We start from the raw sequence: 26,201 nt of genomic DNA, 5'->3' as shown, positions 1-26,201 counted from the left end.
CCCAATTAAATCATCCCAGCCAGGGCTTTGTCAAGCCTGACCTTAAAAACCTCTAAGGAAGGAGATTCCACCACCTCCCAAGGTAACCCATTCCAGTGCTTCACCACCCTCCTAGTGAAAAAGTTTTTCCTAATATCCAACCTAAACCTCCCCCACTGCAACTTGAGACCATTGCTCCTTGTTCTGTCATCTGCTACCACTGAGAACAGTTTAGATCCATCCTCTTTGGAACCCCCTTTCAGGTAGTTGAAAGCAGCTATCAAATCCCCCCTCATTCTTCTCTTCTGCAGACTAAATATTCCCAGTTCCCGCAGCCTCTCCTCATAACTCATGTGTTCCAGTCCCCTAATCATTTTTGTTGCCCTCCTCTGGACGCTTTCCAGTTTTTCCACATCCTTCTTGTAGTGTGGGGCCCAAAACTGGACACAGTACTCCAGATGAGGCCTCACCAATGTAGAACAGAGGGGAACTAATCACATCCCTCGATATGCTGGCAATGCCCCTACGTATACATCCCAAAACGCCATTGGCCTTCTTGGCAACAAGGGCACACTGTTGACTCATATCCAGCTTCTCGTCCACTGTAACCCCTAGGTCCTTTTCTGCAGAACTGCTTCCTAGCCATTCTGACCCTAGTCTGTAGGGGTGCATGGAATTCTTCCGTCCTAAGTGCTCCAGGACTCTGCACTTGTCCTTGTTGAACCTCATCAGATTTCTTTTGGCCCAATCCTCCAATTTGTCTAGGTCCCTCTGTATCCTATCCCTACCCTCCAGCGTATCTACCACTCCTCCCAGTTTAGTGTCGTCTGCAAACTTGCTGAGGGTGCAGTCCACGCCATCCTCCAGATCATTAATGAAGATACTGAACAAAACCGGCTCCAGGACCGACCCTTGGGTCACTCCATTTGATACCGACTGCCAACTAGACATGGAGCCATTAATCACTACCCGTTGATCCCAACGAGCTATCCAGCTTTCTATCCACCTTATAGTCCATTCCTCCAGCCCATACTTCTTTAACTTGCTGGCAAGAATACTGTGGGAGACCATACCAAAAGCTTTGCTAAAGTCAAGGAATAACACATCCACTGCTTTCTCCTCATCCACAGAGCCAGTTATCTCGTCATAGAAGGCAATTAGATTAGTCAGGCATGACTTGCCCTTGGTGAATCCATGCTGACTGTTCCTGATCAATTCTGAAGCACTCTGAGGAGAGCAAAGTGATTCCTTGAGGACCTGCTCCATGATTTTTCCGGGGATTGAGGTGAGGCTGACTAGGTGAGGCTGACTAGCTGACACAAGCTAGTCAGCCTCACCTCAATCCTTGGATCCTCCTCCTTTCCTTTTTTAAAGATGGGCACTACATTAGCCTTTTTCCAGTCGTCCAGGACCTCCCCCAATCACCATGAATTTTCAAAGATAATGGCCAATGGCTCTGCAATCACATCCGCAAACTCCTTTAGCACTCTCGGATGCAGCGCATCTGGCCCCATGGACTTGTGCTCATCCAGCTTTTCTAAATAGTCCCAAATCACTTCTTACTCCTCAGAGGGCTGGTCACCTCCTCCCCATGCTGTGCTGCCCAGTGTAGTAGTCTGGGAGCTGACCTTGTTCGTGAAGACACAGGCAAAAAAAAAGCATTGAGTTCATTAGCTTTTTCCACATCCTCTGTCACTAGGTTGCCTCCCTCATTCAGTAAGGGGCTCACACTTTCCTTGACTTTCTTCTTGTTGCTAACATACCTGAAGAATCCCTTCTTGTTACTCTTAACATCTCTTGTTAGCTGCAACTCCAAGTGTGATTTGGCCTTCCTGATTTCATTCCTGCATGCCTGAGCAATATTTTTATACTCCTCCCTGGTCATTTGTCTAATCTTCCACTTCTTGTAAGCTTCTTTTTTGTGTTTAAGATCAGCAAGGATTTCACTGTTAAGCCAAGCTGGTCGCCTGTCATATTTTCTGTTCTTTTTACACATCGGGATGGTTTGTCCCTGTAACCTCAATAAGGATTCTTTAAAATACAGCCAGCTCTCCTGGACTCCTTTCCCCCTCATGTTATTCTCCCAGAGGATCCTGCCCATCAGTTCCCTGAGGGAGTCAAAGTCTGCTTTTCTGAAGTCCAGGGTCTGTATTCTGCTGCTCTCCTTTCTTCCTTGTGTCAGGATCCTGAACTCTACCATCTCATGGTCACTGCCTCACAGGTTCCCATCCACTTTTGCTTCCCCTACTAATTCTTCCCAGGTTGAGAGCAACAGGTCAAGAAGACACTGCTCCTAGTTGGTTCCTCCAGCACTTGCACCAGGAAATTGTCCCCTACACTTCCCAAAAACTTCTTGGATTGTCTGTGCACTGCTGTATTGCTCTCCCAGCAGATATCAGGGTGATTGAAGTCTCCCATGAGAACCAGGGCCTGCGATCTAGTAACTTCCGTTAGTTGCCAGAAGAAAGCCTCGTCCACCTCATCCCCCTGGTTTGGTGGTCTATAGCAGACTCCCACCATGACATCACCCTTGTTGCTCACACTTTTAAACTTAATCCAGAGACTCTCAGGTTTTTCTGCAGTTTCATACCGGAGCTCTGAGCAGTCATACTGCTCTCTTACATACAATGCAACTCCCCCATCTTTTCTGCCCTGCCTGTCCTTTCTTGAGGAACCTTTTAGTAGTTGGGTGTGACAGCACTGAATACCTTTCTACAGTTTGGTGGAAAGCTGTTATAGCCACTAGATGAGCCCTAAGAGAGCTTAGAGATTGTCCCAACTGTTTTAGGGTTAAAGCATAATCTAGGATATGCAGAAGAGTCGCAGATGTTGGGGAGATTTGTTGTAATGTGCATCAAATCTGAAACCTGGATCATTTCTGCAGGTAAATATGTTGTGTCAAGGACTACTGTGAAGTAGTACCTCCTGTACCTCTCTTGAACAGGAGCTTTCTAGGTGTTGGAACCAAGCAGGAGCCATGTCTTGAGGTGGAGAATCCCCAAGTTGGGATGCAGGGTATGTCCTCTGTTCTGCAAGAGGTGGTGTGGGATGGCCGGGAGAGGGATTGGTTGGCACATTACAAGCTCTGCCAGGTAAGGTTACCAGGTCTGTACAACCAAGCAGGAGCAATCCAAAGGACATGAGCTCCATCCCTTTTTATTTTCAGCATGACCTTTGACAGTAGGGGAAACAGAGGAAAGATGTAGAGAAGGTCCTGGTCCCAGCAGAGGAGGAGAGCTTCACCCAGGGAGTGTTGTCCCATTCCAGCTCTGGAGCAGTAGTGTGGACATTTCTTGTTCAGTGAGTGGTGAAGAGGTCTGTGGATGGTGTTCCCCCATCACCTTAATAGGTTGTGAAGCACTGTCAGTTGTATCTCCCAGTCGTGGTCGTGTGGCAATTTGCGAGTTTTTTGTGCCCGGTAAATAAGCTGCAGACAGTATAACGTCATGGGAGATGCACCAAATTCCATAGCCTCATAGCTTCTGCACATAGGAAGGGCAACCTGGCTCCCCACTGCCAACTGATGTAGTACATACACGCTATGTTGTCTGTTAGGATCTTTGCGTGTGATCCTGTGATCAGAGGGAGGAAAGGGGTGCAGGTGTTCCTGACCGCTCTTAGCTTGAGGACATTGACATGAAGGGGTATCTACGCAGGCAACTGTTTGCCTTGTATCGTGAGGCTGTTTAGATGTGCACCCCACCCTATGAGTGATGCACTGGTGGGGAGGAGCAATGATGGTGATGTTTGCAAGAAGGGCACCCCTTTGCAAACATTGGCTGGGTCTTTCCACCAGTCTGAAGAGTTTTTGATTATGGTGGGTAGTGACAGGGATTTGTCCAGCCTGTTCTTGTTTGTAAACTGAGCTGAACCATATTTGGAGGCATCACATATGAAGCCTGACATGTGATATTAGCACTGTGCATGCTGCCATAGGACCCAAGAGTTGGAGGCAGAGTCTGACTGGTATTTGTGGGCTGTTCTGAATGGTGTCTATTAGCGTGACTAAGGATAGGAACCTGTGTTGAGGTAAGAGGACATTGACCTGTAATGAATCAAGGTCGGACCCTATGAATTTCAGGCATTACACTGGAGTGAGGGCTCATTTCTGGGTGTTCATCTGTAGACCCAGTTCCATAAACAAGTGAATTGTAGCTTCAGTGACTTGGTGAGCCTCTCAGCGAGCTCGGGCTTTGAGGAAGCAATTGTCCACGTACAGGTAGATCGTTGAGAACATAAATGAGTGGCCACCACTGAGTGAACCTTGGAAAATACTCTCGGGGTTGATGATAGTCCAAAGGGGTGCACTCTGTATTGGTAGTGGTCACGTCCCAGAGTGAATCTGAGAAATCATCTGTGAGCCAGCAAGACTGAGATATGAAAACAAACATCCTGGAGGCTGAGGGCTGAAAACCAATCTCCCTGTTCCAGTGCTGAAATGATCGTTGATGAGGTGACCATCTTGAATTTTTGAGCCTTGACAAACTTGTTGAGAGCTCTGAGGTCTGGTATGGGCCTCCAACCTCCCTTCCTTTTGGGTATTAGGAAATAATAGATGCCTCGTAGATGCTGAAGTGGTTCTATGGCTCCTAACTGGAGGAGGTGATCTATCTCCAATCGTAGTAGTGACAAAGAGTCCTGTGGCACCTTAGAGACTAACAGACGTTGTCAAGGTTCCTCCCCTACTCTGAACTCTAGGGTACAGATGTGGGGACCTGCATGAAAACCTCCTAAGCTTACTTTCACCAGCTTAGGTTAAAACTTCCCCAAGGTACAAATTAATTTTATCCTTTGTCCCTGGATCTCCACTGCCACCACCAAACTCTAACTGGGTTTACTGGGAAACGTAGTTTGGACACGTCTTTCCCTCCAAAATCCTCCCAACCCTTGCACCCCACTTCCTGGGGAAGGTTTGGTAAAAATCCTCACCAATTTGCACAGGTGACCACAGACCCAAACCCCTTGGATCTGAGAACAATGAAAAAGCATTCAGTTTTCTTACAAGACGACTTTTAATAGAAGTAAAGAAATCACCTCTGTCAAATCAGGATGGTAGATACCTTACAGGGTAATTAGATTCAAAACATAGAGAATCCCTCTAGGCAAAACCTTAAGTTACAAAAAAGACACACAGACAGGAATAGTCATTCTATTCAGCACAGTTCTTTTCTCAGCCATTTAAAGAAATCATAATCTAACACATAAGTAGCTAGATTACTTACTAAAGTTTTAAGACTCCATTCCTGGTCTATCCCCGGCAAAAGCAGCATACAGACAGACACAGACCCTTTGTTTCTCTCCCTCCTCCCAGCTTTTGAAAGTATCTTGTCTCCTCATTGATCATTTTGGTCAGGTGCCAGCAAGGTTACCTTTAGCTTCTTAACCCTTTACAGGTGAGAGGATTTTTCCTCTGGCCAGGAGGGATTTTAAAGGGGTTTACCCTTTCCCTTATATTTATGACAGACGTATTGGAGCTTTCATGGGTGAATACCCACTTCGTCAGATTCATGTAGTGGAAATTTCCAGAGGCAGGTATAAATATTCAAGCAAGAATCAGGCTAGGGATAACAAGGTTAGTTCAATAAGGGAGGATGAGGCCCTCTTCTAGTAGTTGAGGTGTGAACACCAAGGGAGAAGAAACTGCTTTTATAGTTGGCGAGCCATTCACAGTCTTTGTTTAATCCTGAGCTGATGGTGTCCAATTTGCAAATGAACTGAAGCTCAGCAGTTTCTCTTTGAAGTCCGGTCCTGAAGTTTTTTTTGCTGCAGGATGGCTACCTTTAAATCTGCTATTGTGTGTCCAGGGAGGTTGAAGTATTCTCCTACAGGTTTTTGTATATTGCCATTCCTAATATCTGATTTGTGTCCATTTATTCTTTTACGTAGGGACTGCCCAGTTTGGCCGATGTACATAGCAGAGGGGCATTTCTGGCACATGATGGCGTAGATTACATTGGTGGACATGCAGGTGAATGAACCGGTGATGGTGTGACTGATCAGGTTAGGTCCTGTGATGGTGTCGCTGGTGTAGATATGTGGGCAGAGTTGGCATCGAGGTTTGTTGCATGGATTGGTTCCTGAGTTAGAGTTACTATGGTGCGGTGTGTAGTTGCTGGTGAGAATATGCTTCAGGTTGGCAGGTTGTCTGTGGGTGAGGACTGGCCTGCCTCCCAAGGCTTGTGAAAGTGCGGGATCATTGTCCAGGGTGGGTTGTAGATCACTGATGATGCGTTGGAGAGGTTTTAGCTGAGGACTGTATGTGATGGCCAGTGGAATTCTGTTGGTTTCTTTCTTGGGCTTGTCTTGCAACAGGAGGCTTCTGGGTACACATCTGGCTCTGTTAATCTGTTTCCTTATTTCCTCGTGTGGGTATCAGTTTTGAGAATGCTTGGTGAAGATCTTGTAGGTGTTGGTCTCTGCCTGAGGGGTTGGAGCAAATGTGGTTGTACCTCACAATACCCACACGAGGAAATAAGGAAACAGAGCCAGACGTGTACCCAGAAGCCTCCTGCTGCAAGACAAGCCCAAGAAAGAAACCAGCAGCACTCCACTGGCCATCACAATTGAGTTGGGTGGTGGGAGGGAAAGGAAGAAATCAGATTCCTTGGTGGGGACATGGCATTATTTGTTTGCTCGCTTGCAGGTTGGTGCCACTGATGCTGGGGTTTACCACATTGACTTTGCCAGGTCTAAAATGGCCTTATTAAATCATGAGAGCGATCTTCGAAGAGGACGAAGAGTGGAGGATGTCAAGAAGTTGATGGTGGGTATCCTTGACTTCCTCCAATGGTATCTGGAGGGTGTCTGCCACCCTCGTTGCCAGTTCCTGGAAGAGACGGAAGTCATCTGCCAAAGACGGTGGAGGAGGCATGACCGCTTTATCCAAAGAGGAGGATATAATCCTCGGTGTAACTTTCCCCTCAGAACCAGTTTCCTGTTCCTCCCTGACTTGGGGCAGTTCTGAAAACTTGGATGCTTCAGCTGAGGGGATGTGCCTTGAGAGTTCCCAGGTGAGGCTCAAAGCAGGAGAGGCTTGCTGGTAGTGTGCCACCCAAGGGTCCTAACATGGCCATTGGGATGGTGGGCGCCAATGCGTGGCCGTACCAAGATGGTGCCATCTGTGGGTGTATCTTTGGGCTTTGTTGGTAATAAGCACCATATAGAGCTTGGGAGGAGTATGGAGACACTGATTCCTCTGGCTCATTGTCTGAATCCTTGCTAGAGAGCGGAGGGGCATGGAATGGCAGCGGAGATACTTCCTGTGCTTGGCAGAGGCTCAGTATCAACAGGTGGGAACTCCAGTGCATCCAGCAGGCAGAGGTCTCTGGGATTCCACCAGTACCAACAGTCCCAATGGCTGTGGGGAAGACTCATATTTGCCAGGTGACTCATAGTGTGGGTCCAGAGAGCGGCCTCCATGAAGATCAACTTCTGTCTGCGCTCTCTATCCTTACAAAACTGGGGCCTTAGTTGCTGGCAAAATCCACACTTTTGTTGAATGAGGACTTCCCCAAGGCAAGGAATGCACTTGGAGTGCTTATCTGTTACAGGGATTTCCTCTTTGCAAAAGAAGCACTTCTTGAAGCTCAGTGAGCTGGGCATACCCTGCTTGGGGAAAGGTTCCCAACAAGGGAAGAGGCAGAAAAGAAATTAGTCTCTCTCTCTCTTTTTTTTTTTTTTTCATTTTTTTCTTATTTTTTTTTTTAAAGGCAAAATAAGAAAAGAAGAAGAAACTACAACTAGAACTACAACCATGAACTAGGAAGCTATCTAACTATAGAAATGTAGATTAAAGTAATGGTCTTAATGGACTGTGAACAGCTCCGTAGATTGGAGAGGGGGCAGGGGCAGCTGAGAATAAACTGAGGGCAGTTAGCCCACGTGGGCTAGATAGCCTCGTGGCGCTGCACAAGGAGAGACAGTGCATGTGCGGGCCTAACGGACATTGCTACCGAAGTTCTCTGATCATCAGTGCAGGGACGCAAGCACCCCTACAGTGGAGCACCCATACGGACACTACTCGAAGAAAAAATACTTTTTGCTGGACCATGCACAGTATTATTATTATAATTATTATTTATTGGTATTTCTGTATCGCCGAGGAACCCTAGTCATGAATCAGGAGACCACTGTGCTAGGCACTGTACAAACACAGAAGTATGGTCCCTGCCCCAAAGAGCTCACAGTATGAAATTTCCTCTAAGTTAAAAGTTATACTAGTTACAGGACTATAGAAAGATATATGCAATATTGATGTTTGTTATGCAGATACAACCATTTACTGGTTTCTGGCTTGAATAAACTTTTTTTAAAACTTTATTTTTGTTTAGCTGTACAAAAGTGGATTTCATGCAATCAGCAGAAACCATCTTCTACAAATGGTTGAAACATAGGGGAAAGAAGAGGTCTTTAGAGGAAATGGGAGTTGGGAAACAATTGTGGAGTTTATGACACAGGACAATGGATCTAAGGACCATGTCTCTCTTTCTGCATATCTAGAAAGGGTGGGAGTTAATGATGGGGGGGAAGAATCAGTAGTAGGGTATCAACATAAGAAGCAGAATAACTTGAGGTACGGCCCAAACAGTCACACAAAAAAAGAGTCTCATACAATTACATCACATAAAGGTAGACAACTAAATATTGACTAATTTTATAAGTGCTTGTATACAAATTCTGTAAGTCTAATTACTAAGATGGGTGAACTTGAGTGCCTGATATTAAATGAGGATATTGATATAAGAGGCATCACAGGAATTTGGTGGAATGAAGATAATCAATGGGATATGGTAACACCAGGGTGCAAAATATACAGGAATCACGGAGTAGGTCATGCTGGTGCGGGAGTGGCACTGTATGTGAAAGAAACCATAGAGTCAAATATATTAAAAATCTTAAATGAATCAAACTGTACCACAGAATCCCTATGGATCCATGCTTGAACTCCATGCTTGAGTATAACAATACAAATGTACTACTGACCAGGAGGGTGATTGTGAAATGCTCAGGTTGATTAGAGAGGCTACAAATACAGAAAACCCAATAACAACAGGAAATTTCAACTACCCCCATATTGACTGGGTACATGTTACCTCAGAACAGGATGCAGAGATAAAATTTCTAGACACCATTAATGACTGCTTCTTGGAGCTGCTAATCCTGGAATCCACAAGGGAAGACACAATTCTTGATTTAGTCCAAAATGGAGCACAGGATTTGGTCCAAGAGATGGCTGTAGCTGAACCACTCAGTAATAGTGACCATAATGTAATTAAATCTAACATCCTTATAGGAGAGAAAATACCAAAGAAACCCACCACAGTAGCATTTAATTTCATAAAGGAGAACTACACAAAAATGAGGAACTAGTTAAATGGAAATTAAAAGGTATAGTCTCATGAGTGAAATGCCTGCAAGCTGCACAGAAACTTTTTTAAAACACCATAAGAAAGGCTCAAGCAAAATGTATACCCCAAATAAAAAAAAGAAAGTAAGAGGGCCAAAAACTGCCACTGTAGCTAAACAACAGAATAAAAGAGGCAGTCAGAGACAAAAAGACATCTTCTAAAAATTGGAAGTCAAATCCTAGTGAAGAAGATATTAAGGAGCATAAATTTTGGCAAGTCAATTGTAAAAGCACAATTAGGCAGGCCAAAAAAGAATTTGAAAAGCAACTAGCAAAAGGCACAAAAACTGGAATTTTTTTGTTGTAAGTACATCAGAAGCAGGAAACCTGCCAAACAATCAGTGGGGCCACTGGACGATAGAGGTGCTAAAGGAGCTCTTGTGAAAGAGATGGCAGTTGTGGAGAAGCTAAATGAATTCTTTAGCATTGGCCTTCACTGCCCAAGATGTGAGGGAGATTCCCTTACCTTAGTCATTCTTTTCAGGTGACAAATCGGAGATACTGTCCAGATTGTTCCAAAACCTCCTCTACTGAGATCTCAAATTAATAAATTGAACAGTAATAAATCACCAGAACCGGATGGGTATTCACCCAAGAGGTGTGAAGAAACTAAAATATGAAACTGCAGAACTATTAACTGTGGTGCATATCCTCTCTCTTAAATCAGCTTCTAAACCAGATGACTGGAGGGTAGCTAAAGTAACGCCAATTTTTTTTAAAAAGCTCCAGAGGTGATCCTGGAATTACAGGCTAGTAAGCCTAACTTCAGTACCAGGCAAACTGGTTGAAACCATAATAAAACAACAGAATTATCAGACACGTAGATGAATATGGTATTTTGGGGGAAGAGTCAGCATGGTATTTGTAAAGGAAAATCATGCCTCTCCAATCTATGAGATTACTTTAAGGGTGTCAACAAGTATGTGGACAAGAGTGATCCAGTGGATACAGTGTACTTGAACCTTCAGAAAGCCGGTGACAAGTGCCTCACCAATGGGTGAAAGTCCTCTCATGGGTCAGTAACTGGTTAAAAGATAGGAAACAAAGGGTAGAAATAAATGGTCAGTTTTCCCAGTGGAGAGAGGTAAATAGCCAGGTCTCCCAAGGATCTGTACTGGGGCCAGTGCTGTTCAACATATTCATAAATGATCTCAAAAAAGGGGTAAACATTGAGGTGGCAAAGTTTGCAGACAATACAAAATTACTCAAGATAGTTAAGTCCAAAGCTGTCTACAAGGGATCTCCCAAAACTGGGTGACCGGGCAACAAAATGGCAGATGAAATTCAGTGTTGATAAATGCAAAGTAATGCACAATGGAAAACATAATCCCAATGATGCCTACAAAATGATGGGATCTAAATTAGCTGTTACCGCTCAAGAAAGAGATCTTGGAGTCATTCTGAAAACGTCCGCTCAAAGTGCAGCGACAGTCAAAAAAGCTAACCATTAGGAAAGTGATAGAGAAGAAAAAATATCATAATGCCACTATATAAATCCATGGTACACCCAGACCTTGAACAACTATGTGCAGTTCTGGTTGCCCCATCTCAAAAAAGATAAATTAGAATTGGAAAAAGTAAAAAGAAGATCAATGGAAATGACTAGTGGTATGGAACAGCTTCCATATGAGAAGAGATTAAAAAGACTGGGACTTTTCACCTTTGAAAAGAGACAACTAAGAGGGCTTATGATAGTAGTCTATAAAATCATGAATCATGTGGAGTGAATAAGGAATTGTTATTTTCCCCTTCACATAACATACAAATCATGGGTCACTCAATGAAACTAATACGCAGCAGGTTTAATACAAACAAAAGGAAGTACTTCTTCACACAATGCAGTCAACCTGTGGAACTCATAGCCTGCACAACATCCCCAGGCAAACAGTATAACTGGGTTCAAATAAGAATTAGAGAAGTTCATGGAGGATATGCCCATCAGTGGCTATTAAACAAGATGGTTAGGGATGCGACCCCGTGTTCTGGGTGTCCCTAAGCCTGTGACTTCATGGTGCTGGGACTGGAGAACAGATGATAGATCACTTAATACTCGTCCTGTTCTGTTCATTCCCTCTGAAGCATCTGGCACCAGCCACTGTCAGAAGACAGGATACTGGGCTAGATGGAGCACTGGTCTGACCGAATGTGACCATTTTTATGTTCTTAGAGATTCAAAAATGAAGGTCCAGATCTATTGCAGGGCCCACATTAGGAACCAGGGCCATTACAAATAAAGGATGGTACAGACATCTGATGTGACCACATAACATAAACTTTGAATTTCATTCTCACGACAAGGGCTGTGTTTGGATGACCGCAAAATTCTCTCATGGGTGGGAGGAAGAAACATGCTTTGTCACTCCAGCCAGCTCGAGTTTTGCTTTCTGTTGGGACATATGAAGAAAGGGATAGAAAATAAATACTGAAAATACAGTTATGCCTCTATATAAGCCAACAGGATGTCCTTGCCTGATTACTGTGCTCAGTTCTGGTCATCTTGTCTCAAAAAGAAACAAAACAAAGAAAGAAAGGGGGTTCACAGACAAGAGACAAACATGACTGGAGGCCTAGCAAGACAGAAAAGGAGATGGACAAGAGAGGACATGATAGAATTAACAACAACTACTGACATAGAAAACGTAAATTGGACACTCCTATTTGCCCTCTTTCATAATAAAAGAGGATGTTTATGATGCATTAATCTGTTGGAACTCACTGCCACAAGGTATTGAGTCAAAAACATTTATCAGGATGCAAAAAGGGATCAGACACTTTTGTGTGTCATGAGAACATCCACAATTCTATATTACACACTCACATTTCAAACACGAGCTATAAATTTCCCCATGCTTAGGAGCATAAGCCAACCACTAACTAAGTGATTAAAAAGAAACTTCCCCTCTGAACAGGTTATTCCATTGGGGGATTCATTATAAGGATTCTTTCAGGCAGGATATTGGACTAAACAGATGTCCAGACTTCTGCTCTGTCCTGTATGGCAATTCTTACATTTCTTAAAACCTTGCCCATACAAACAGTGCTATGTGATTGCTGGCTTGGTGTCTCTGCTTCTCTCTGTGGTTTCATCATGAGATTTGCTCATGTGACAAGTGGGAAACCCAGTATCTATTTGGAGCATTCAGGAAATGAGTTAATCAAGACAGCAAGCTCTTAAATTAAAATTTAACCTTTCCTAGTCCATACACAATCTTTTCAAGCATGAAATAAATATTTCAGTAAATGGGGACTGAATTGTGGCAGGAAGAATGAGAGAGAGAGAGAGAGTCTGGTGGTCTTAGTCTCCACTGATTAATGTAGCCTTGGCCTCTAACATTTGTAGCAAACCCCACAGATGGTATTGGGGAACACCCTGGACTAGATACTGGAAAGAGCTCCTACTTACATATATAGAAGATTACATTTAATGCACAGGACTGAAAAATGCCATCTTTTCAAAGAATGAAACAGGAAAGAAATGAGTAGAAAATTCTGTTAGTCTAGAATCAGCCTTGCACACCTAGTGACTCTGGGAAACTCCAGAGACTTCTTTCTGGAGGTAGCTTTAGGTCACATGTCCTCTCTTCACATATGGAGATTATTAACATAGCTATGGAAATCATTCTCTACTGTATTAGCATGTACATAAGATCACATGACATTTAGAGGGACATGTAAAAGAATCACAAAACATGTCGGACATGACTTCTTTGAACTATATTATAGCATCACAGCAACAGTTACAATTACACTATTTATTCTGGAAGATTGACATTAATTTATTATTATTTGTAGACTGAAAATGCGGAACACATTCTCTAAAGTGTTTACTGCATAAAAAGGTAACAGATGAAAGGTGAAGCAATGGGACACACATACAATGTGATTCTTGCTTATACACCCAAAGGAGGACATCTGAGATAACATTTTAACTTCACTGCTAAGAAACATCCTGACTGACGCTGCAGGGATGTGCCTGTTTTTGACATGAGAGCATGGTAGTTCCTAACCTGGCAAGATCACTATTTTGCCAGATGACATTCATAAAGGGATTCTTATTGCAGTAATAAATCAAAAGGACAAAGAATATGGTAGGTGGTTCTCCCTGAAGTACAATCTGCAAGATCAGGTTGTGTTACAATTCCCAGAGGAAATGAAAATGTGTCTCCTAAAAGGACATGCATGTCACTAATGGCTTGTCTACATGAAAACTTAGTTTGAGGCAAGTTGGGGTGTAAGTCTACCCCACAGTAGCCTGCCATGCATTAAAAGTCCACGTGGACTCTGCTGCTGTGCATTAAAAGTTTCCTAGTGAACTTTAATCTACTCCTTTTTCAAAGTGAAGTAGATCAAAGAGCACTAGAGAACTTTTAGTGTGTGGCAGCAGGGTCCACAAAGACACTTAAGCCTTGTCTACACTAAAGGGAAAAGGCGATCTAAGCTACGCAATTTGAGTTACATGAATAGCATAACTCAAATCGACGTAGCTTAGATCTACTTACCACTGGGTCCACATTATGAAACGTCAACGGGAGACACTCTCCCATCGACTCCCTCTACTCTTCTTGATCAGGTGGAGTACAGGAGTGGAGAGCAATCGGTGGTTGATTTAGTGGGCATTCACTAGACCCGCTAAATCGACTGTTGATGCATCGATCACCGCAACGTCAATCCTCTGGTAAGTGTAGACAAGCCGTCTGTGTACAGCAGGCTACTGTGGAGTAGATTTATATCCCAGCTTGCTGCGAACTAAGTGCTCATGTAGACAAGCCCTAATACAGATCCATGACTCCTATGTGTTTGACCCATCCAAACTGCTTCTTGAAATCTTGATCCTACTGAAGCTGTGTGTTATATGTATATGTATGCATATTTGATCATAAAGTTAGGAAGGGGAGGGAGGAGCTGGCAAGTAGTGGTGGTGTTCTTAGGAATCAATTTGTTCCTGAGATCTTGCTTTCTGAAACTTGAAAGGGTTCGTTTGTTAATTCAACAAATTAAAAGCATTTCAGCCACAAATAAAAATGAATCAAATTATTCCAGTTTTAGTAAGTTTATTTTCAGACACTAGTTTCTCAACACTGGGCTTCAGTCAACTAAAGTTGCCTAGATGGGAACGGAATTACTGAAAGATTATCTCTGAAGAATTCATTTGTGTGCCTAGTTCCACACCTCCATTAGAGGTGCCAAAACAGCCAGTTTTTACAGAATGCAGATGTGAATCCCAATTGAATGTTTCAAAATACAATTAAGCACCTAAATGAGAGACTCAAGGCACCACAATCATGAGCACAGTATATACGTGTAAGATAGCCAAATGCCTTTTTGGGAGTGGCAAAGTTTTGAATATCTAACACATTGGACCTTGCCAAGTTTCTCAGGTATTGAAGGCTATTTCTGATTCATGTTTCTCAAAACCTTTTAAAGTTTTCAGATTTATTTCTCACCCATTTCTTCCTGCTGAACTGTCTTTGTAAATAAAGCGAACAGGCATCATTAAATGATCCAGCTAAGAACCTCATTATGCTCTTACGCACATCTCTGACGAAATGTTAAGGAGCAGATTCAGGAGCAGGGGAAGAGCAGACAGAACATTACATAAACGGGCACAGAAAAGAACTAGAGTCCACAATTTTACCATACTAAGAAGTGGAGTAGGGGGAGGAGACACGCTTCTGAACTTGTGGCAAGAACTTCCTTCCTGTACACTGCAGTTGAGAAATACAGCGTTAGCACTTGCTACATATTATTTAAACTTTAAACTTTTTGTTGTAGCAGTGTGTGTTAAAAAGGGGCATTGACCTCATCTCTTTGAGGCACTAGTGATCACTGAACCAGTCACTTGAGCCCCATGGATGTGTTTCACAGTCCCTGCCTCCAGCAGTGGGTGGTACCCAGAAAGACTGGAAAGGACTAAAGAGAAAACTGCTTCTTTAGGGAGACTAGATAGTTCAAGGCCAGATAGTTAACTTTTATCAAGGCCCCAGTTTTCAAATTGTGATGCTTGAATAAAAAACAGTTACCTACTTCTCGTAACTGTTATTCTTTGAGATGTGTTGCTCATGTCCATTCCACGTCAGGTGTGCGTGCTTGCCATGTGCACCGAAGATTTTGCCCCCCAGTGGTATCCATAGGGCCCTCTGGAGTGGCGCACCTATGCGCCAGCCTAAGAGATGCTGTTCTGCCCCCGCCCCCAGTTCCTTCTTGCCGGAACTCTAACAGAAGGGAAGGAGGGTGAATCATGAAATGGACATGAGCAACGCATGTCAAAGAACAACAGTTACGAGAGGTAGGTAACCCTTTTTTTCTTCTTCGAGTGCTTGCTCATGCCCATTCCAAGTCAGGTGACTCACAAGCAGTGCCTCTGGAAGTGGACAGGAGTTCATGGACGTGTAGATGGCAACACAGCTCTGCCAAAGCCAGCCTCATCTTGGGCTTCCCGGGTGATGACATAGTGTGTCGTGAAAGTATGGACAGATGACCACGTAGTGGTTCTGCAAATGTCCTGGATAGGGACATGTGCCAGGAAAGGTGCCAGTGATGCTTGTCCTGGTCAAATGAGCTGTCACAGATGCAGGTGGTGATCCAGGATGAAATTCTCTGGGATGACACCAGGAGATCCTTCATTCTGATGGCCACCGCAGCGGAGAGTTGAGTAGACCTGCAGAAGGGCTTAGTCCGCACAAGGTAGAAAGCCAGGGTGCATCTGACATCCAGTGTGTGTAGACCCACTCCTCAGTGGAAGTTCAAAAGGAAAACCAATGAGCCTGGAGGGGATGAGATTGAGGTCCCATTGGGGAAATCGAATCCTGAATCTGCAGGAAGAGCCTTTCAAGGTCCTTAAGAAATCAGATAGTCATCACATGCGAGAAGACAGACCTGCTGTCGATGAGAGGGTAGAAGGCCGATATGGCTGCCAGGTGCATCTTAATTGATGAGAGTGCCAGGCCTTGGTGCTTCAGGAGGAGCAGATAGTCCAGAATCGATTGTAAAGATGACTGAAATGGTGGGATGTTCCGTTCCAACACCCAGCAGGTAAAGTGTTTCCACTGGGCCAAGTAAATAGCTCTAGTGGAGGGTTTTCAGCTTTTTAAGAGAACCCGCTGGACCTGTCTGGAGCAGGCCTGTTCCTCAGAGTTTAGCCATGCAGCAACTATGCTGTCAGGTGCAGGGAGGTTCGGTTCAGATGTAGCAGCTGACTATGGTACTGTAAGAGCAAGTCCGGGCGGTTCAGGAGCGCCCAGGCACCTGCCACTGCCAAGTCCATGAGCATGCCGAACCAATGTTGGTAAAGTCATGACGGAGCTTTTACAATGACTCATGCTCTGTCCCTCTTGATCTTGAAGCATACATGAGGAAGTCCCCCCACGACAGGAAAAAGGCATCCGAAAGTAAGCCTTTGTTGAGACTGTAGAGAGCAAAACCAGTGACATTTTCTGTTTTGTTTGGTAGCAAACAGGTCCACCTGGGGTGTTCCCCACTTCTGGAAGATGGTCCTGATGACCTCCAGATGGAGGGGTCACTCGTGGGGAGAGAAGAAAGCTCTGCTGAGATGGTCCTCTAGAGAGTTCCGGACTTCTGGTAGGTGTGAGGCTTCCAGATGGATGGCATGTTGAATACAGAAGTTCTACAGATGAAGGGCTTCTTGGCAGAGGGCTTGTTGACATAGAACATCAAAGTTGTGTCGTCTGTCGACACCTGCACTACCTTGACCGAGAGCTGGGGAAGGAACACTTAGCAGGACAGGTGGATGGCCCTGAGTTCTCTGACGTTTATATATAATGACAGCTCCTCTCCGGACCATAGGCCCTGTGTCCTAAGGGGACCGAGGTGGGCTCCTCACCCTAAATCCAAGGCATCTGATACCACGGACAGAGTGGGTCGAGGAGTCACAAATGGAAACCCTTCCATCACATTGTGTGGGTTCGACCACCTGCTAGGGAGGTAAGTATTTGCGGTGGGATGGTGGGCGTCATGGCTGCAGTGATGCCTGACTGGGGAGTAGACCAACACCAGCCACATCTGTAGGGGTCTGAGGTGCAGTCTTGCATGCTGAACCACATAAGTGCATGCTGCCATGTGACCTAGCAGACCTGGGCTTTAGGGAGCAGGTAGGAGTGACTTGGGCAATCAGATCTGACATTGCCCTGAATCTGGCTTCCAGTAAGAACGTTCTAGCTCAGCTAGAATCTAGGACCTCTCCAATTAACTCTATCCTTTGCATCTGGACCAATGTTGACTTCTGTTTGTTTAGCAACAGACACAGTTCTTAACAGGTGGCTTGTACTATCGTGATGCTGCACTGAACATGTGCCCACGAGTGCCCTCTGATGAGCCAATCATCAAGGTATGGGTAGATCTGAATACCCCTGCATCTGAGGTAGGCTGCGACTACTGCCATGTGTTTTGTGAAAACTCTTGGCGCTGTCAATAGACCAAACAGGAGCACTGCAAACTGGTAGTGGGCCTGTCCGACTATGAACCACAGGAACCGCCAGTGGCTATGAAAAATTGAAATATGGAAGTATGCATCCTTTAAGTCTAGGGTGGTGTACCAGTCTCCAAGAAGGGGATAATGGAGGCCAGGGAGACCATGCAGAACTTAAACTTTTTGAGGTATTTGTTGAGGCCTTGAAGGTCCAAGATGGGATTCCTTTTGCCTTTGGAATCAGAAAATAAAGGGAGTAAAACCCTTTCCCTCTCAGTTCTTTGGGAACTTCTTCTATGGCCCCCACTTGTAGGAGGGCCTGCACCTCCTGGATGAGCAGTTGCTTGTGAAAAGGGTCCCTGAAGAGGGACAGGGAAGGGGGGTGGGAGGGAGGGATAGAAATAAATTGGAGGGTGTACCTGACTGCTACAATGCTGAGCACCCACTGGTCCAATGTTATAATGGCCCAAGAAGGGAGGTATGGCAAAAGGCAATTTGAAAATAAAACGGGGATAGGATCCTGGTTGCAAACTGGGCGGTCACCCTCAGGTGCACCCTCAAAATGCCTACTTGTTTCCAGGCAGGTAATGGCTAGTGTCTGGCTGGGATGATGAGGACTGTGGCTAGCCTTGACGGTGCTTGTAGCTCTTGCCCTTCCTACGGTAGGGCTCAGCTCTAGTCTGGCCCACAAATCTTTGAGGCTGCTGGGGTTTGAAACGCTTCCTTGAAGGCCCAGGAGCGTAGAGGCCCAAGGAGCATAAAGTGGCTCTTGAGTCTTTTAGCCCATGTAATCTAGTGTCTGTTTGGTCAGAAAACTGGGCTAAACCATCAAAGGGGAGGTCTTGGATGGATTGTTGGACCTCCGCAGACAAGCTGGCAGACTGCAGCCATGATGCCCAATGCACTGTCACGGCCGACACCAGTGTCCTGGCTGAGGAATCAGCCGCAGCCCAGCAGCCGCCTGGAGGAATGCCCTTGCCACTGCCTTGCCCTCATCTATTATGGCCAGGAACTCCTGCCTGGATTCTTGGGACAGAGAATCTGCGAACTTGGCCATGGAGTGCCATGCATCAAAGTCACAGAGCCCCGCAAGACTTGGTGGCTTGAAACGCACAATTGGAGGCTGGCCTTTAGATAAACTTTTCTGCCAAAAAGATACAGCCTCTTTGCATCCTTATTCTTTGGGGTCAAACTAGTTTGGCCTTGCCTGTCCCTCTCATGGGCTGCTGCGGCTACCAAGGAGCCAGGGGAGGGGTGCATATAAAGGTATTTGAAGCCTTGGCAGGGATGTAATATTTCTTCCCTGCGCATTTGGAAATGGGGGGCAGAGAGGATGGGATCTGTCATAAGGCCTTGACCAGTTTAACAATGCCCTTGTGAACTAGCAAGGCAATCCTGGGAGAATAACATGAGGGGTAAAGGAGTCCAGGAGAGCTGGCTGTATTTTAAAGAATCCTTATTGAGGTTACAGGAACAAACCATCCCGATGTGCAGAAAGAACAGTAAATATGGCAGGCAACCAGCTTGGCTTAACAGTGAAAACCTTGCTGATCTTAAACACAAAAAAGAAGCTTACAAGAAGTGGAAGATTGGACAAGTGACCAGGGAAGAGTATAAAAATATTGCTCAGGCATGCAGGAATGAAATCAGGAAGGCCAAATCACACTTGGAGTTGCAGCTAGCAAGAGATGTTAAGAGTAACAAGAAGGGATTCTTCAGGTATGTTAGCAACAAGAAGAAAGCCAAGGAAAGTGTGGGCCCCTTATTGAATGAGGGAGGCAACCTAGTGACAGAGGATGTGGAAAAAGCTAATGAACTCAATGCTTTTTTTGCCTGTCTCTTCACGAACAAGGTCAGCTCCCAGACTACTACACTGGACAGCACAGCATGGGGAGGAGGCGACCAGCCCTCTGTGGAAAAAGAAGTGGTTTGGGACTATTTAGAAAAGCTGGACAAACACAAGTCCATGGGGCCGGATGCGCTGCATCCAAGAGTGCTAAAGGAGTTGGCAGATGTGATTGCAGAGCCATTGGCCATTATCTTTGAAAACTCATGGTGATCAGGGAAGGTCCCGGACGACTGGAAAGAGGCTAATGTAGTCCCCATCTTTAAAAAAGGGAAGGAGGATCCTGGGAACTACAGGCCAGTCAGCCTCGCCTCAGTCCCTGGAAAAATCATGGAGCAGGACCTCAAGGAATCAATTCTGAAGCACTTAGAGGAGAGGAAAGTGATCAGGAACAGTCAGCATGGATTCACCAAGGGCAAGTCATGCCTGACTAATCTAATTGCCTTCTATGATGAGATAATTGGATCTGTGGATGAGGGGAAAGCAGTGGACGTGTTGTTCCTTGACTTTAGCAAAGCTTCTGACACGGTCTCTCTCTGGTATTCTTGCCAGCAAGTTAAAGACATATGGGCTGGAGGAATGGACTATAAGGTGGATAGAAAGCTGGCTAGATTGTCAGGCTCAATGGGTAGTGATCAATGGCTCCATGTGCAGTTGGCAGCCGGTATCAAGTGGAGTGCCCCAAGTGTCGGTCCTCGGGCCAGTTTTGTTCAGTATCTTCATTAATGATCTGGAGGATGGCGTGGATTGCACCCTCAGCTAGTTTGCAGAGGACACTAAACTGGGAGGAGTGGTAGATACGCTGGAGGGCAGGGATAGGATACAGAGGGATCTAGACAAATTGGAGGATTGCGCCAAAAGAAATCTGATGAGGTTCAACAAGGACAAGTGCAGAGTCCTGCACTTAGGACGGAAGAATCCCATGCACCCCTACAGACTAGGGTCAGAATGGCTAGGAAGCAGTTCTGCAGAAAAGGACCTAGGGGTTACAGTGGACGAGAAGCTGGATATGAGTCAACAGTGTGCCCTTGTTGCCAAGAAGGCCAATGGCGTTTTGGGATGTATACGTAGGGGCATTGCCAGCATATCGAGGGATGTGATTAGTTCCCCTCTGTTCTACATTGGTGAGGCCTCATCTGGAGTACTGTGTCCAGTTTTGGGCCCCACACTACAAGAAGGATGTGGAAAAACTGGAAAGCGTCCAGAGGAGGGCAACAAAAATGATTAGGGGACTGGAACACATGAGTTATGAGGAGAGGCTGCGGGAACTGGGATTGTTTAGTCTGCGGAAGAGAAGAATGAGGGGGGATTTGATAGCTGCTTTCAACTACCTGAAAGGGGGTTCCGAAGAGGATGGATCTAGACTGTTCTCAGTGGTAGCAGATGAAAGAACAAGGAGTAATGGTCTCAAGTTGCAGTGGGGGAGGTTTAGGTTGGATATTAAGGAAAACTTTTTCACTAGGAGGGTGGTGAAGCACTGGAATGTGTTACCTAGGGAGGTGGTGGAATCTCCTTCCTTAGAGGTTTTTAAGGTCAGGCTTGACAAAGCCCTGGCTGGGATGATTTAATTGGGTATTGTTCCTGCTTTGAGCAGGGGGTTGGACTAGATTACCTCCTGAGGTCCCTTCCAACCCTGATATTCTATGATTCTAACCCTCGCTGGGGTTGCTGCGGCCAAAATGTCAAACAAGGTGTTGGAGGGCTCCATCAACTCCTCAGCTTCAAGGCCAAGGTTTGCTGCCACATGCTTAAGAAACTCTTGGTGAGCCATAAAGTCATCATGTGGCACTGCATGTGACAGCCCTGCTACTGCCTCATCAGGTGATGAGGAGGAAGAAGCCAGGGCTGGGGGAGGAACCGTCTCCATGTCCCTTGCTGGGTGGGCCTTGTCCTGGGGTGGCTGAGGAGCTTGGGAGCGATCCCTTGTCTGAGATGGGTGGCAGGCAGGATATAGTGGCTGAGTGTCTCTCTGAAGCCCCAGAGACTGAGCACTGCATGTGGGATTCTGGGGCAGAGGGAAACCTCCATGGGTTCCAGAACTGCCAGAGAACTGCCCACTGTCCTTGAAGCCATGCACCTGCTGGTGGGCCCCCTGGAACTCCCGCTGGCACTGCAGGGTACGCCCGGTTTCTGGGTACCACAACTTCCTCACCCTCAGAGTCCGAGGAGGAAGGGTCCCCTCCTGGTGACCAGTGCAGAGCCACAGCTTCACTACCTGTGGAAAACGGTGCCAGCTTTCTGTAGAGCAGTGTCAGGAGGCTGGGAACCAGCAACAGTGGTTGGGTGACCAGCAGCGTTAATCTGGGGATCAGCAATCTGAGTCCGCGGATCGGTACTGAGGCTCTGGTGACTGGGATTGCAAGACCAGCACCTAGGATCTGTTGACTGGCATTGAGGTTCCAGGGATCGCCATCGAGTTCTCGGGGACTGGCGCTGGAGTTCTGGGGATCGGCACCGGGGTGGAGAGCAGTGGTGACAGTCTGGAAACTGATGCCCGGTGTCCTGGGACCGGGCTTGCACCTCAAGGGATCGGTGGTGACAATCCGGTGAGTGGTGCCAGGTGTCCAAGAACCGTTGTCGAGGATCCCGGGGACCGGTGCCTGGAACTCATGGAACGGCCACAAGACTCCACTGGCTGGTAACATGGCTCTGAGGATCACCTCATTAACCTGGTGACTGGGATGGTGCCGGGGAGTGGTGCAACAGAGATGGGGATTGCTCACAGATCCCAATGCAGGCTACTCCTAGCCGGGATTGCCATTGGGGGCAGGAGTTCCCGGGACTTTTCTGCACGGGGATCTGTCAGAATGTCCTTGGCCACTTGAAAGGCCTTAAGTGTAGTGGGCACTGTGAGGTTACAGGCGCCCCTGCCACTACACAGGGCAAGAGGCAGATCCTAAAGTGGGCTTGCAAGCTTATCTAGTGAGTCTGCTGCCTGGCCATGCTCTGGGAAAGACAAGGCATCTCTCGCAAGTTCTTGTTCACCTATAACTTTCCCCTTGCAAGACACCGGGGAGCAGCCTCTCCCATGCTTATGCCTCTTGGATGGCACCAGGGATGGAGACCAGTGCCAGGAGGAGGCCGGCACCAGAGGGGCGCTTCTCACCAATGCCAAGTCGGAATGGGCTGGCTCGGAGGCCGGAGCGAGGGCTGACTCCATGAGGAGAGCCCTGAGTCTAATGTCCTACTCCTTTGTACGCAGTTTGAAGCTCTTGGAGATATGCTACTAGTGGCGTACGTGGGACACCTTTAAGAACTTCAAACAGCTTTGATGGGGGTCACTAATTGGCATGGGCTTCTTATATCGGTCACAAGGCTTGAGGATCGAGGCATGCCCCATCCGTGGGTAAAGTCCGTAGGGTACTGCCTCACTACAATTAAGTAGTGCTTTAACTAACTAACTACCAAAACTACAAATATTCTAACTATATACACTAAACAGTTAGAAGAATCGCTAGTATGATTGCTTGCTGAAGCAAGGAGACGTTCCAGCACCATCACTGGTGGTAATAAGGAACTGAAAGGGGGAGGGGGCGGCGCCTCTTATGCTGGTGCATACGCGCGCCGCTGCAGAGGGCGCCAGAGTCAGCCCTACAGATACCACTGGGGGAAAACTTCTGGCACCAGTGCATGTGGTGAGCACATACACCTGACATGGAATGGACACGAGCAAGCACTTGAAAAATAACTGGTTGCCCAACTTTAGACATCTCAGGCCTAATTTTCAGAGGTGTTCAGCATGCAAAATTTACAACTTTAGTTGATAACAGTGGGTGTGCTTAATCCCTTGCAAATCAGGTCCTGTCTCTCTCAAAATGGGTACCAACTCGCCCATCAGTGAATATTTTTGAAAATGTGTGTCTAAAGTATCAATCTACAGCACAGCATTCACTACACCACATCTGTGCCTATACTCCTACCAGTGACCCAGCTCCACCGGACCCTGACCCAGGACCCTAACAGGGCGGAGTGGGCCACCACTAGGTCAGCGGGGAATCCCACCAAAAGATACTGACCTCTGACACAGGTGGGAGATACCACTCTCTCTCACCCTCCCTGGGTCACTTCCTACTGCACTTCCTGAAGCTGCTGTCCATGGGGCATCGGGGTCTCTGGGCTCCTCTGGGCAGATAACTCCCTTGGACTTCGATGGCCACAGATCTCCGGCTCACACAGGGAAGGGCTGTGATAGCTCTTCAGGGGAAGCCTCCACCAAAGGTCTTTCCTCTCCGGCAGCCAGCCCAGACTGAGTCAGGCTGCTCCCTTTTATACTAGCATATCATTTGGAGCATGCCGCCTACAGTCTGAGGGGCGGGACTTCCTCCACCCATAGTGTGAGTTTAATCCCTTCAGGCCCAGTGTGAGGTACGCATGCCCCGTCACAGGCTGCAAGTCAGGACTGAATGTCTTCAACAGAGATGTAAATGAGTCCGTTTTGACAGTCTGACTGGCTCTAACTAGTGCTATTAACAAAGAATTACCAGAGTGGGAACTTAGGCTTCAATGCATTTCAGCTTCCCTCTGCCCCCTGTCAATTTTCCTAAGAACATGAGAACCTATTTAGCAAGTCTAGTGCTTGCACCAAGAAGTGAAGACAGATTGAACAGGCCTACAACAAGACTGGATCAGAGACTGAAAGGTAAACCTATGCTCACAGCCCATCACATTGCAGAGTCTGGTCCCAGGACGTTGTCTATCTAGGTAAAGATGTTGAATTTGACACTATGGTATACAGAAATGCCTATACTTGCTCTCTTCGTCAGCAGTGCTGCTGCTAACATTTCATCATCACAGAGCACTGAATTTACTCACAGATAAAATGAGCTCTTTTTATGTACACCATATAGGCATCTCCTAATGCTAGAAAGACACCAACTGCCAAGGTCTCTCACCATGTGCCAGCTAGACCTTCAGCTATCTCCTTGTTAACAGTGCTACCCCCATCCCAGTGAATGTGAATCTGGTTTTGGCATTTCTTAGAATCCAGGTCACTCTAGTAGGAATGAAGTGCAAGCACTTACTCTCGTGCTCCTCATGGACCACTATGTTCACACGGTCCACACATGACTGGATATCATTCCATGTGATAAACTCATTCCCTTCTGTATGTGCCTGAGCTTTCAGCTTCATCAAATCATCGATGTATCTGCCATACACAACAGAAACAATAAGACACATCATGTGGGCCTAAGGCGGCAATTTAGCACGTGAGCCCAATGACAGTGTGCGGAACTAACATGCAAGGGAAGTGGCGACAGAGACAGCATGCAGGATGAACCTGGAACAAATGCAAAAAGGGAAGGGGGAGACATACCAAAGGCAGCTTACAAGAGCCCAGATCAATGCAACTGGCAGGGTGCCACAGAGACAGCATGCAAGACAGCAAGTCCAAGACCATCGTAAAGACTGAGCATGGACTTCATGTGAAGGGGGGTGGGGTGGCATCAGCAACAGCATACCTGAATACAGCACTAATGTGAAGTCTGGGAAGAGACTTCAAGAGACTGTACAAGAGCAGGACTAATATGAAGGGGTGGCATAAGAGACAGTGTGCAAGAGAGCAAGCTCGTGGGACCAGGCACAAGAGGCATCAGCGACTAAATGTGATGATTAACAATTTGGAAAGATAACATTAAAGGGTAAAAGAAAAAAATGAAACGTCAGGAGAATAAAAAAATAATAATAATAGGGAATACTGGGGGCACTGAGAGAGGCCACATCCATTTGTCACATGTACCCACCTCTGGGAGTTCTCATCTTCAATGTTAGTGAGCCCTGTGACTGGACTGCTCAGCTGTTTCCAAATTGTGTTCACATCCCCTGAATCCAAAGCCCTGTTAATCAGAGCCACAGATGACAGCATCTCCACCGCAACTGACAGCTCTGGGTGGGTGAGGTTACCCTGCATGCAAAGAGGACAATGAGGATCACACATCCTTCACAAATTTATGCCCTGTGAGGTGGACAGAATGTGGCAGTAGTTACAGTAACTGCAGTGAGTGAGTAAACGAGGAAGACGAGGAGACAACAGCAATCGTAAACTACAGGGAAAAGTATGTGATGCAAGGAAGAGTAAGAGTATCACAAGTGAAACCAAGTAGGCAGAGCAAGTGATGTAAACAATTAGAATCCACAGTTGTCACAACCCAATGCCCCCTCCCTCAGGGGGTCCCCTGAGGAGGCAAATCAGCATTGTATGTTGCTAATGCTGTGGCAGACATCGCAAAGCATTTTGGGAAGGGTTAAAGGTGTAAGTGTGGAGTAAAAAACTTCCTTTGCAGGTTGCGAGAGGCCGAAGGGGAAGGAAGGGAGAAGAACGGGTTAACTCGACGCTCCAGCTAGGTCCGAAGATAAGACGCTGACTCCAGCCCAAGGCCACAGCACACAACCAACTCTCGGCTGCTTGCCAAGAAAGACGGGGGCCTAAATTCCAACCCCGACCAGCCCGTAAAAAAGAAGAATTCAGCTGAACAGAACTGCAGGGTCTGCAAAAACTAGTGAGACAGTAAAGACCAGCGAGGGGGAAAACAACAGCTTTCACGTCC

The 26,201-nt window shown here is 46.3% G+C and overlaps 1 protein-coding gene across 2 annotated transcripts in view; it reads right to left on the bottom strand.

Moving 5' to 3' along the window:
* IQGAP1 (IQ motif containing GTPase activating protein 1) overlaps positions 1-26,201 on the bottom strand; it is a 184,360-nt gene that overhangs the window by 80,372 nt on the left and 77,787 nt on the right. For both annotated transcript variants that reach the window (XM_075133296.1, XM_048865968.2), the window contains exons 13-14: positions 25,398-25,558; positions 24,678-24,802 (exon numbers count right to left, since the gene is read on the bottom strand). In XM_075133296.1, coding sequence (XP_074989397.1) covers positions 24,678-24,802; positions 25,398-25,558 — 286 coding nt within the window. The remainder of the gene's footprint in view (positions 1-24,677; positions 24,803-25,397; positions 25,559-26,201) is intronic.

Source organism: Caretta caretta, chromosome 10 (genome assembly GCF_965140235.1).
Source record: "Caretta caretta isolate rCarCar2 chromosome 10, rCarCar1.hap1, whole genome shotgun sequence".
NCBI lineage: Eukaryota > Metazoa > Chordata > Testudines > Cheloniidae > Caretta > Caretta caretta.
The sequence above is the reverse complement of the archived record's forward strand: the minus strand, read 5'-3'. Positions and strand labels throughout refer to the sequence as shown.